The following is an 11869-nucleotide window of genomic DNA, read 5'->3' as shown; positions in this document are numbered from 1 at the left end:
GTGATCATGACTTTTGACTGCAGGTCAATGCATAGTGTACCTGTTACTGACAACATGAACGTCTGATTCTTGGTTTATTTGAGAAATTGTAGGCAAATCTCCATATATTACACTCCTGTGGCTATAATATCCATTTTAAAGCAGATTTGTAGTTTGTGCTGGCAGTCATTGTGTTTAATTGCATTATTTTATTGAGACAGGTGTACAAATTTGATTTATATCAAGAACGTTGCTGTGCAGAGAGTTGTTTTTACAGCAGGAGATCCCAGAGGCAGCATCGTTCTAGCTAACTTTACAGAGTTGTGGTAGAAAAAAATATTTTATATGATGATGATAAGTAAAAATATCCAAATCAATATCCATTATGCCAGAGAAGTGGTCACTAGCGGGGGCTGCACAAGGAGTTACTTTGTTAGCCATTAGTCAAATGCTGGCATAGAAATCTTCAGCAGGCTTATTTTTCACAGTGTTGTGTTTTATCTGTGAGACGACTGCACAGGCTGTTCATTTGACTAAAAGAGTAAATGTTCTTCATGTTTATCAAATGTCCATCAAATTCAATCGCGGATTTTTGGGTTTTCCGTTTGTATTTCCAGCCGCACTCAGGTCAATGCCCTTGTACCTAAGATCACACTGACCATTACAATTCACTATTGGTTAAACGCATTAAGAAGTTCTGCTCTCTTAGAAGAGTCTCCAAGACCTACCAGCCTACCAAGCTAGTATCTCAAAAGCTTAAACTCCATTCACACATTTCTGGCAAACTTCCCGTGAGCAGGTAGTGCAAATTCTGATGGCTGAACCTGAAGATGCTGCTCTGAAAGCTCTTTTTTCCTCCTCAAGTAAACAAAGATAACTGGTACATTCCATTCGGAATGATCTATAACCCCAATTTCAAAGAAGTTGGGATGCTGTGTAAAATGTAAACAAATGTAAATAAAACCAGAATGATGTGCAAATCTCATAGACCCATATTTTATCCACAATAGAACCTAGAACACAGATCAAATGTTGAAAGTGTGACATTTTACCATTTCATGAAAAACATTAACTCCTTTAGAAAATGATGGCAGCAAGAAGTCTCAAAAAAGTGTCTGCCATTGTGTAGCATCCCCACTTCTGTTACCAACAGCCATGCAATTAATTGGACCACAGGACACTTTTTTACTTCACCTCAGTCTATTTTAAATGAGCTTTGGGCCCAGAGAAGGTGGCAGCATTTCTGGGTACTGTATATATATGGTTTCTTCTTTGCATGATGCAGCTTTCACTTGTATTTGTGGGTTGCACAGAAAACTGTGTTCACAGACAATGATTTCTGGACGTGTTCCTGAATCCATGCATTGGCTTCCAGTACAGAATCATGCCTGTTTTCAATGCATGGCTGCCTGAGGGCCTGAAGATCACATACATCCAAACTTGACTGTAGGCCTTGTCTCTGCATACAGGGATTTCTCAAGATTCTCTGAATCTTTGGATGGTATGTACTGTAGATGGTAGGATATCCCAAGTCTTCGCATTTTTACATTAAGGAACATTTTTTATAAGTGCTCTACAGTTTTTTTAACGCAGTTTTTCACAGGTTGGTAAACCTCTGTCCATCGTTGCTTCTGAGAGACTCTGCCTCTCTAAATTGCTCTTTTTAAACCCAGTCATGTGAGTTACTTGCAAATTGCTCCTCCAGCTGTTTTTTTTTATTAGTACCACTTACTTTTCCAATCTTTTGTTGCCATGGTCCCAACTATTTTGAGATGTGTTGTTGCCATCTATTTCTAAATTAGGCAATAATTATTATTTTTTTAATTAAATGGTAAAATGTCTCTCTTTCAATATCTGATTTGTGTTCTATGTTCTATTATGAACAAAATATGGGTCTATGAGATTTCCAAATTATTGGATTCTGATTTTATTTACATTCATTTACATTTTACGCAGTGTCCCAACTGTTTTTGGAATTGGAGCTGTAAGTTTCAAAGGCAGCAGATTCTTGTTTTGGAAGATGACCTCAGTTTAGATGCTGACTGGCTGTAAATGATGTCATTTTCTCTGTAGCAATAAAATGAAGGCCAGTATCAGAAGCTGATCTTAGAATAAAGCAGTGAAACATGCATATACAGAGTTAAAGTCATTAAATGTGAACCTTAATTGTTAGAAATATTTATCCTAAACTTAATAGCTATTGGCCTAGAATTTCTTCATTATCTTCTATTAGTCCTGTGCAGGGGTCAGGTTCATGCCTGCACTACATTTAAGTGGCCCTGAGGTTTGACGTCATCACTGGTGCGACTCTCTCTGTCTGCAGTTTGTGAATTGACAGGAGGAGGGCGCTGTTTCTCTGCTGTGAGAAACTGGGGATGCTTGTTGTGGAAATCAACACATATATTCACATGTAATAAGAATTATTTATGTAGATATATGATATATTTAATGATACAAGATCACATTACAATTTCAAAAAGATGAAATTCAGGTCATATCAAAGAGTTTAAATGAAATGTAAAGAATTGATTTTATTTGGCATTTGAAGGAGTGCTGGATGCTGTTTGATGACATTTTAATGAGCGATGCTGCTGAGCAAATGATGATTTGAAGAACTTGTAATAACTTCAAATCAAATCAGTTCACAGAACAAAATGATGTTTTCAGCTCAAAGCATTTCCTAGAGAAAAGACCATTTACAGCAGATCATACAGATGTTCTTATTCATTTGGGTTAACATTTTTATCGGTAAAATCTAAGGTCCACTTAAAGACGGACTGTTTCACATTTTACACCATAGATGTTTCAAAGTAATCTCACTCAGGATAGGTAGAGCTTTTGGAATGGATGGTGATGGCCTCATTGATGCTTCCTCGAAATCTATGAGAAAATAATATAAAATACAGTAAGAGAGCGCACACACACACACACACACACACACACACACACACACACACACACACACACTCACTCACACACACACACACACTCACTCACACACACACACACACACACACACACACTCACTCACACACACTCAAACCTTTAAAGCTTTGGCTTAGCAACTACAGGGTAAGTCAAAAGTCACAAGACAGGTTATTTTATTTTTTATTTTATTATCAACTTCTATCCCTGGCGTCATCTCAAACAAATGCTGAGAAAATGCGCAACAAACACCACCTTCTGCACCGCATCGTAGAGTCATAAAAAATAAGATAAAATAAAACAGTGTCCTATGACTTTTGACTCACCCTGTACACTATTATACAATTTTTAAATATTAAACCACATTTAGTTTCAATCTCTCAATGGGAAGCATTATATCGGTGCAATATAGCTGGATAATACTACTCTGAAAAAAGATATTTAAGGTGTCACTCCACCTTAATTTTTGAGTTCAGGGAGTCACATTGCACTGATGTTCCACCTTAAACCTGCCAATCACAACACAGACAAACTGGCCAAAACAGGTGAAGAGAAGCTGACATGGAGGATAGTGTTAGCCTGCTGGAAGGTTTGGGTGGTGATACTACGCTTTTACTCTACTGTGAGCTTCTGATCTCGCCTTTCACTGTGAAACACACATGCTAAACCTCAGAAAGTGCTTTCAGTCTACACCTGTTATCTGCCACCTTGTACACACTTTCATATTGAAGCAGAATTAAAGGATTTTGATATCTAGAGCGCACCACATAGATTGGTTGTTCCATATTTCCATCTTGCCTTTGTCTTATGTTCTCAGAAAACAGCCAGGAATTATCTGATCAATAAATATGAGCACTTATGATTCAAATATGAACATTTGGCCTTGCTTAATAAACTACTAATGAAACCTGACAGTCTTTCATTGATGTTCTTACCTCCAAAAAACTGCAGTGAGAAAGACTAAAAAAATAAAACAGAGTCCGACTCCAAGAGCTACATACAGAATCACGGGTTAGCCTGTATAGAGACAGACAGGCAACTTTCATAAATGAATAAACATTAATAGTAATATGATCTACAAAAGAGGTCATGCTTTCAACTCTAACCATTAATCTTGTCTATCACCTTTAAAAGAGACGGGAACTCCAGCTGACCTCAGAGCTCCATGATCATTCTGAGCTTAACAGTAGTACAGTCCAGTGTGGTCAGCAGTGATGTTGATGATGCTGTGATTCTGGGCAGATCCTATAGCTGGGGGTCCACCTTCTTTAAACCAGGTGTAGTTCTTCACAGGTGGGTTTCCATCACTGCTGCAGGTCAGAGTCACTGAACTGCCCTTCACTATTTCACCAGAGGGACTGATGGACACTGAGACGCTCTTAGGAGGATCTACGACAGACAAGATAAAAATATTAATGATCTTTGAGATTTTTGGGCTTCCTCAAATCATCAATCACAAGAAGCTTACAAAGAACATTTATCTGCAAAGCAGTGGATCTTCTCTCTCCAAGATCATTCTGACTCTGGCATGTGTATTCTCCACTGTCCTCAGATCTGATGTTGGGAATGCTGTAGGTTTTTCCTTCTCTACTGGTGTTGATCCCTGAAACCAGGTGTTATTCTTCTCAGATGGGTTTCCATCACTTCTGCAGGTCAGAGTCACTGAACTGCCCTCCACTATTTCACCAGAGGGACTGATGGACACTGAGACCCTCTTTGGCGGATCTAGAGAAACAAGAATGAAAGTAAATTAGCTATTACCCAATCCTGTCACGGATCAGCCTGTGGTGCTGCCTACCAGCAGAGGCTGATGGTGGTGAGGCATCACCGGTCCAGGAAGCTCCAATTCTCAGAAGTCCATGGGCTGATTAGCACAAACCAGGCAAGACGCAGCACTTAAGACAATGGCAAACAACAATTTTGGCACTGCAGCTTGTAGACAGATGATCAGATGAATCAGCGAGCAAAAGAACAGAAACGGTTTTAAAGTCAAAGAAGAAGCAGAATCTGTGAAAGAATAAAAACAAACAACCCTCAATCAAAGAGATGAAGAAATTGAAGCTGCTAAAGTAAAGTGAAGAACCAAACAGTCCCCCATACAACAAAGTAAAGGAAAAAGAGGGCTAAGAAGAATATCAGCCCCCAAAAAATCTTAGAAGAACCAGGAGGCCAGGGGTTACCCAGTTTCAGGTGAACACTAAAGTAAAATTAGTCAACAAATCCTGTTATTTGATTCAATTAAAACCCGGTATTTATGGGTTTTCACCCAAGTCCTTCACACCTTTATTTGTTGTTCTCCATTTGTTTTGGGACAGTATTCATCAACTTACAAAGAACATTTAAGTGAACAGCAGTGGATCTTCTCTGTCCATGATCATTCCGACTCTGGCATGTGTATTCTCCACTGTGCTCAGATCTGATGTTGGGAATGCTGTACGTTTTTCCTTATCCTACTGGTGTTGATCCCTTAAACCAGGTGTACATCTTCACAGGTGGGTTTCCATCACTGCTGCAGGTCAGAGTCACTGAACTGCCCTCAACTATTTCACCAGAGGGACTGATGGACACTGAGACACTCTTTGGAGGATCTACGACAGACAAGATAAAAATATTAATGATCTTTGAGATTTTTGGGCTTCCTCAAATCATGTATTACAGCAACAAACAATCACAAGAAGCTTACAAAGAACATTAATCTGCACAGCAGTGGATATTCTCTCTCCAAGATCATTCTGACTCTGGCATGTGTATTCTCCACTGTCCTCAGATCTGATGTTGGGAATGCTGTAGGTTTTTCCTTCTCCTACTGGTGTTGATCCCTTAAACCAGGTGTTATTCTTCTCAGGTGGGTTTGCATCACTGCTGCAGGTCAGAGTCACTGAACTGCCCTCCACTATTTCACCAGAGGGACTGATGGACACTGAGACGTTCTTTGGAGGATCTAAAGACACACATGACCTTTTTCACATTACTATGGCATGATGCTACCAAGACATCTATTATCCTGTTTCCCTGCTAAAACCACTGGTTAGTATTTATTATGTAGTGTAGTGAATATGAACTAAACTCACATCTGACTCTGAGGCCATGAGCAGTAGAGCGGAGGTGTTGAGATCCTCCTACAGCACAGCTATAACTGCCTGCATCCTCACTGCTGACCGTCTGCAGGTGGAGCTGGTTGTTGATGGTCTTTGTGGTTAAAGGACGTACATTTTTGTACCAGATGAATGGGTCAGTCAGACTGCAGGTGGTCTTACATGTCAGATCTGCTGTTTGTCCCTCTGTCACTTCTTCAGGGGCTTCTACAAGGAGCTCTAAGACAATAAGAGGAACATCAGATCAGGAGAGGAAAGCTGCAGCTGATTGGCCCCATTTCCATAATTATACTCTATTTTTATGTCAATGCTGTCAGACCCAGCACTGAGGATTTTGTACAACTTTCTTTTTTTTATAGAGTTTAATGTTAGACCAGCATAAATATTAAATAATTAAGATTTAGTTGATTCACATTTCTTTATGTAAAGCTGCATAAACAAATAAAAGCACTCAGCAATCAGGTAACAATCTGAAAATAGTCTGGTTAATGTGAGATGATCGGCTGTGTCTCGTACATAGAAACATTTATCTTACCTGTAACTCTGAGCTGATCTTCACATGAAGGTTAGATTTTTGTTAATATTCTGTATAAAAAATCTAAATGATACCAATAAACTGTGTTTTTTTTATACCTCAGTTTTCTTCTGTTTACTATGGGTTCCAGTATTTTTAGAGGCCACTGTGTATCATTGTGCTGGTTTTCTGACTGGAAGGAGATCCCCAACATTCTGTCCAGGCAGTGTAATGAAAAAACTATAGATTTAAGAATAAATTTATCTTAAACTTTAAGTGGACAATGTCATTTAGCCTTTTATGACTAAGTGAGAGTATGTTTAGATGACGTTGGTCTACAGAGAAATGTAAAAAAGTGATTTGGTCAGTTGAGTCATCCTTCCCCATTTTCTCCACCCACAGGCACATGCACAAAATCCAGCAAAAAAAATAAAGAAATAAAGAATTTGGTCCAAAGCCCAAAGTGTATTTGATTTTACTGATGGTACAGATTTAAACCCTATAGAAAATATTTGGTCTCGCATTAAAAACAAGCTGGCTTGGCCATGTTTTTCAGCTGAGTGAGCAAAACAGATTCTTCTCTCTGTAAAAGACTGAAAAATGTACTAGTGCTGACTCTGTGCTGTGATGTGGCCTAAAACCAGACTGAAATTCTTCATGCATATGATTCCCATACAAACAGGATCTTTAATTGTTAATTTGCTTAATTTGTTTTGGACGAAGACCCCCATCTTTTTTCTTTACGAAGAAAGAAACCTGACACTACTGGACTAGAATTTCCAGGCGCTGGCGCCCAACATCACTGCAGACAATGTAGCATTCACACGAAACATGATCGGCACCTCCTCAATACGTGTGTAGATCTTCTTTGCTGTGGTGTGTCCTTTCCACTGGTGAGAGGCTAAATGAGCCACGCTGCATTGGTTCTTCACATCCCAAGTTCACACTGGTCTCTGTGGTGACTGCACGTCTTCTCACAGTGGGTTAGTTGAAAATGAAAGGTTTTACTTTTCCCGATCTTTCGATCACGATTGGTCTAAATGAACGGAATAAGTTATCTACGAAACTTGATACGACAAGCGGAATTGTTGCCTGATCCGAACTGAGGGAAGTTCTCCAAAAAAAACAGGACACTGAAGGAAACAGTGGTCTGGATTATACTGTGTGTAAAATCACACAGGAGATTGTCATTAAGTCCACATTGCCCCTCCCCCTGAGGTCAGGTCCATGCTTTCCTGTGAATGTTTTCGTTCCCATGGACAGTGTGTGTGTGTGTGTGTGTGTGTGTGTGTGTGTGTGTGTGTGTGTGAAAGAGAAACTGCACACAGTGCCTAGAAAACATGTGAACACATCCAACATTTCTATCAGTGACCTCAATGCTGCAAGTGAGTAGCTTCAGAAAGAGAGGAAGGGATTGAAATGGGAAAGGAAACTGTGCCCTTCCTCCTTTTCCTATGGAGTTTAGATAAAGAAGGAGAAAGCAGAGAACGTCTGATACTTCAGAATCGTTTAGTTATGATGCTGTTTTGATCCTACTGTATTGAAATCTCTAGAACAGATGATGAAGCCAAAGCAACAATTCTATAGATCCAGCCGCGCCCAGAGCAGGATATATCGAGAGATTTTAAATGTTAAAAAAAGGAGGGCAGTAATAACACAGGAATTTTATTCAACTGTTGGATGTCCTGCCAGTGTGCTCTCAGATGCTGATGTTAGATGAGATGGTAAAAAGAAGGAAGCACAGAATCTATAATGTGAGATGAATTCGGCCACTCCAAACCTTAATATTGTCTGCACTTGATCTTTAGTTCAACAAGTCGGACTGTGGAAGCGCAACAAGACTTTAAATCTAGAACTCACAGCAGTCTTCCTGTCATCATGATCACTAGAGGCGTAAACACCAGGAGGTCTGGAAGGGTGGTCTACATTCTGCAGATCAGAAAGTAGAATAGAAGAATAATAAACATTATTAACGCCTTCACTGTGTGTTCGGATTCACTGCTCTCACTTCGCAGCTAAGAGCTACTACACTCATCACACGTTCACGGTAATGTAGGATTTAGGGACACTGACATCTAAAGTAAGAGGTCGTATTCTGTATTCTCACCACAGATATATTCATCTGAGTTTCCATCCTGCCTCTTTTCTGCTCTCAGAAAATAGTCAGTATTAATAAAATGAAAATTCTAAAAAGGAATCTGATATTTGAAAAGATACGCAAACATGAAATGAAAGATTTACTGAGTTTCACATGATAATATTTTATATTTAATATAAAGTTCAAAGTGATTCTCACCTTCTCCAGAAAACCACAGCGAGAAAAGAGATCTCACAAAGTCAGACTCCAACAGCTACATGGAAACCTTCAGTCATAATTAAAAATAAAACTCATCTGTTAAAATACAAACTTCTTAAAGATTCTCAGTTTCTCAGAACAGAGAAACAGCGCCCTCCTCCTCTCACTTCACAAACTGCAGACAAAGACATTCGGATCAGTGAGGATGAACTGGAGTGGGTATTGGTGAAATCCACAGATGAAAATCTGCTGCTGGGGTTAACTTCAGAGCTACAGAGAACATGACATTTCCAGCCAGTCAGCATCTAAAATGAGGCTCTCCACCCTGGAAAAGGTCGGGGGGAAATAATGCCTGATCCCCTCACACCCTGGTCACTCTCATCCAGAGTCAGACTAACCGCCTTCTCCACAGCTTTTCACACACCTTGGAAAATGTCATAGTTGCCTGAAAAGTTTCAGTGAGGAGGTTTCATTGTGACGCTTGATTTCTCAGACCCTGTTTTAACTGTTTGTTGTTTTTTGCAGGTTAGCTGGCTGTAATACCACCACAAACTCCTGTTAAAGTCTCTTCTCTGCGTCACAATCAACAAACTCCTCCCTGAAACAGCTGGACCTCAGTCACAATTACTTCCATGATTAGGAGTGGACCTGCTCTCTGCTTGTACGTGCATATTCCTTCTGAATAACACCTTCTACTGGCATCAGCGCAGATGCACTTTAACTATTGTAATATGCATATTTTATAGGCATGTTTACATTTATATTGATATTTGCTGCCCAGGTCTTGAAGCTATAGATACTGTACATATTTACTCCAATGCTTGAGTGTAACTGTATTATCTGGACATCCTATATATTATTACTGATTGTTTCCATACTGTCTATTTTATTTTTATGTGTAGTACATATTTATATACAGTACTGTGAGAAAGTCTTAGACACCCAAGACACAATTTCAAAGTCTATTTATTTGTGTAGTTTGTGTTTATTTGCTGAGAGAAGTGTTAATATTTAAATAAACAAAATGTATAGAATATTAATTAATAGAGATTTATATATATATATATATATATAAATGAATATATGGTCTAAATCTATTTTGATCTTATATACTTAGTTATAAGTCACCAAACATTGTCTAGTCTGGTATTACTAAACCTACTCAGATCTGAAGAATCAGCCTTACCGCTCTGTATAGAGTCTCATCACCAACGCCCAACTGACGAGAAATGAAAGCTGTGGTGATACATGAACCGTTCAAATGCATGTGGTTGACACTAATGACGCTACAAGCTGTTGCACTTTATTCAAACTTTTTTAATATACCAACTTCCTCTGCCTGGGTACATGTGACATCTGCTGCAGCAAGACATCAGCATAATCTGCTGCAAAAACAGAATTATCTATCAGTAAAACCACAAACCCCTTTCATTTCCCATTTCTTATACTAAAGTTCTTCATAATGTTTACCATTGAGAGCACTGACCTCTCCGCAGGACTTTAACCAGCTCCACCACTTGTTGTCAGTGCTGATCTCAGAACAGTGTCACCCAGCTGATAGAGTAAACATCGTCAGGTCATCCGATGGACAGGGTGAGATCTCGACCTGCTTTCTGAAAATTTCTCAGCATCTGCCATGATGTGTGATGTCAGAGGTCTTTCCCCTCCTCCACTTCTTTTCAGTGATCATGACTTTTGACTGCAGGTCAATGCATAGTGTACCTGTTACTGACAACATGAACCTTCTGATTTTTGGTTTATTTGAGGCAAATCTCCATATATTACACTCCTGTTGCTATAATATTCATTTTAAAGCAGATTTGTAGTTTGTGCTGGCAGTCATTGTGTTTAATTGCATTATTTTATTGAGACAGGTGCACAAATTTGATTTATATCAACAACGTTGCTGTGCAGAGAGTTGTTTTTACAGCAGGAGATCCCAGAGGCAGCATCGTTCTAGCTAACTTTACAGAGTTGTGGTAGAAAAAAAAACATTTTATATGATAATGATAAGTAAAAATATCCAAATCAATATCCATTATGCCAGAGCAGTGGTCACTAGCGGGGGCTGCACAAGGAGTTACTTTGTTAGCCATTAGTCAAATACTGGCATAGAAATCTTCAGCAGGCTTATTTTTCACGGTGTTGTGTTTTATCTGTGAGACGACTGCACAGGCTGTTCATTTGACTAAAAGAGTAAATGTTCTTCATGTTTATCCAATGTCCATCAAATTCAATCGCTGATTTTTGGGTTTTCCGTTTGTATTTACAGCCGCACTCAGTTCAATGCCCTTGTACCTAAGATCACACTGACCATTACAATTCACTATTGGTTAAACGCATTAAGAAGTTCTGCTCTCTTAGAAGAGTCTCCAAGACCTACCAGCCTACCAAGCTAGTATCTCAAAAGCTTAAACTCCATTCACACATTTCTGGCAAACTTTCCGTGAGCAGGTAGTGCAAATTCTGATGGCTGAACCTGAAGACGCTGCTTTGAAAGCTCTTTTTCCTCTTCAAGTAAACAAAGATAACTGGTACATTCCATTCGGAATGATCAATTCCAAAGAAGTTGGGACACTGCATAAAATGTAAACAAATGTAAATAAAACCAGAATGATGTGCAAATCTCATAGACCCATATTTTATCCACAATAGAACCAAGAACACAGATCAAATGTTGAAAGTGTGACATTTTACCATTTCATGAAAAACATTAACTCCTTTAGAAAATGATGTCAGTAACAAGTCTCAAAAAAGTTGGGACAGGGCCGTGTCTGCCATTGTGTAGCATCCCCACTTCTTTTACCAACAGCCATGCTGTTGTGATGGACGCTGTATCTGGTTTATACTTGTCTTGCTGAAATATGAAACGCCTTCCCTGAAAAAGATGTCTAGATCTCAGCATTTGTTTCCAAAACCTGTATATTTTATTCAGCATTAATGGTGCCTTGACAGATGTGCTGGACACCCATGCCATGTGCACTAATCCTCCCTCATACCATCATGGATGCTGGCTTTTGAACTTTATGCTAATAACAAGCTGGAGGTTCTTTAGCCTGG

The 11869-nt window shown here is 39.2% G+C and overlaps 1 protein-coding gene across 15 annotated transcripts in view; it reads right to left on the bottom strand.

Moving 5' to 3' along the window:
• Window positions 1–2413: 2413 nt before the first annotated feature.
• Window positions 2414–11869, bottom strand: part of LOC108415690 (B-cell receptor CD22-like) — a 19319-nt gene continuing 9863 nt past the window's right edge. For 3 of the 15 annotated variants that reach the window (XM_037543440.1, XM_037543441.1, XM_037543435.1), the window contains 5 exons: window positions 5588–5845; window positions 5235–5492; window positions 4373–4629; window positions 4030–4293; window positions 2981–3921 (listed from right to left, as the gene is read on the bottom strand). In XM_037543440.1, the coding sequence (XP_037399337.1) occupies window positions 5350–5492; window positions 5588–5845 (401 nt within the window). In that variant the 3' untranslated portion in view covers window positions 2981–3921; window positions 4030–4293; window positions 4373–4629; window positions 5235–5349. The other 12 variants (XM_037543448.1, XM_037543449.1, XM_037543436.1 and 9 more) reach the window with 12 other exon arrangements.

The sequence above is a fragment of the Pygocentrus nattereri genome, chromosome 12 (assembly GCF_015220715.1).
Source record: "Pygocentrus nattereri isolate fPygNat1 chromosome 12, fPygNat1.pri, whole genome shotgun sequence".
NCBI lineage: Eukaryota > Metazoa > Chordata > Actinopteri > Characiformes > Serrasalmidae > Pygocentrus > Pygocentrus nattereri.
Note: the sequence above shows the minus strand (reverse complement) of the source record. Positions and strands in the feature narration are given on the sequence as shown.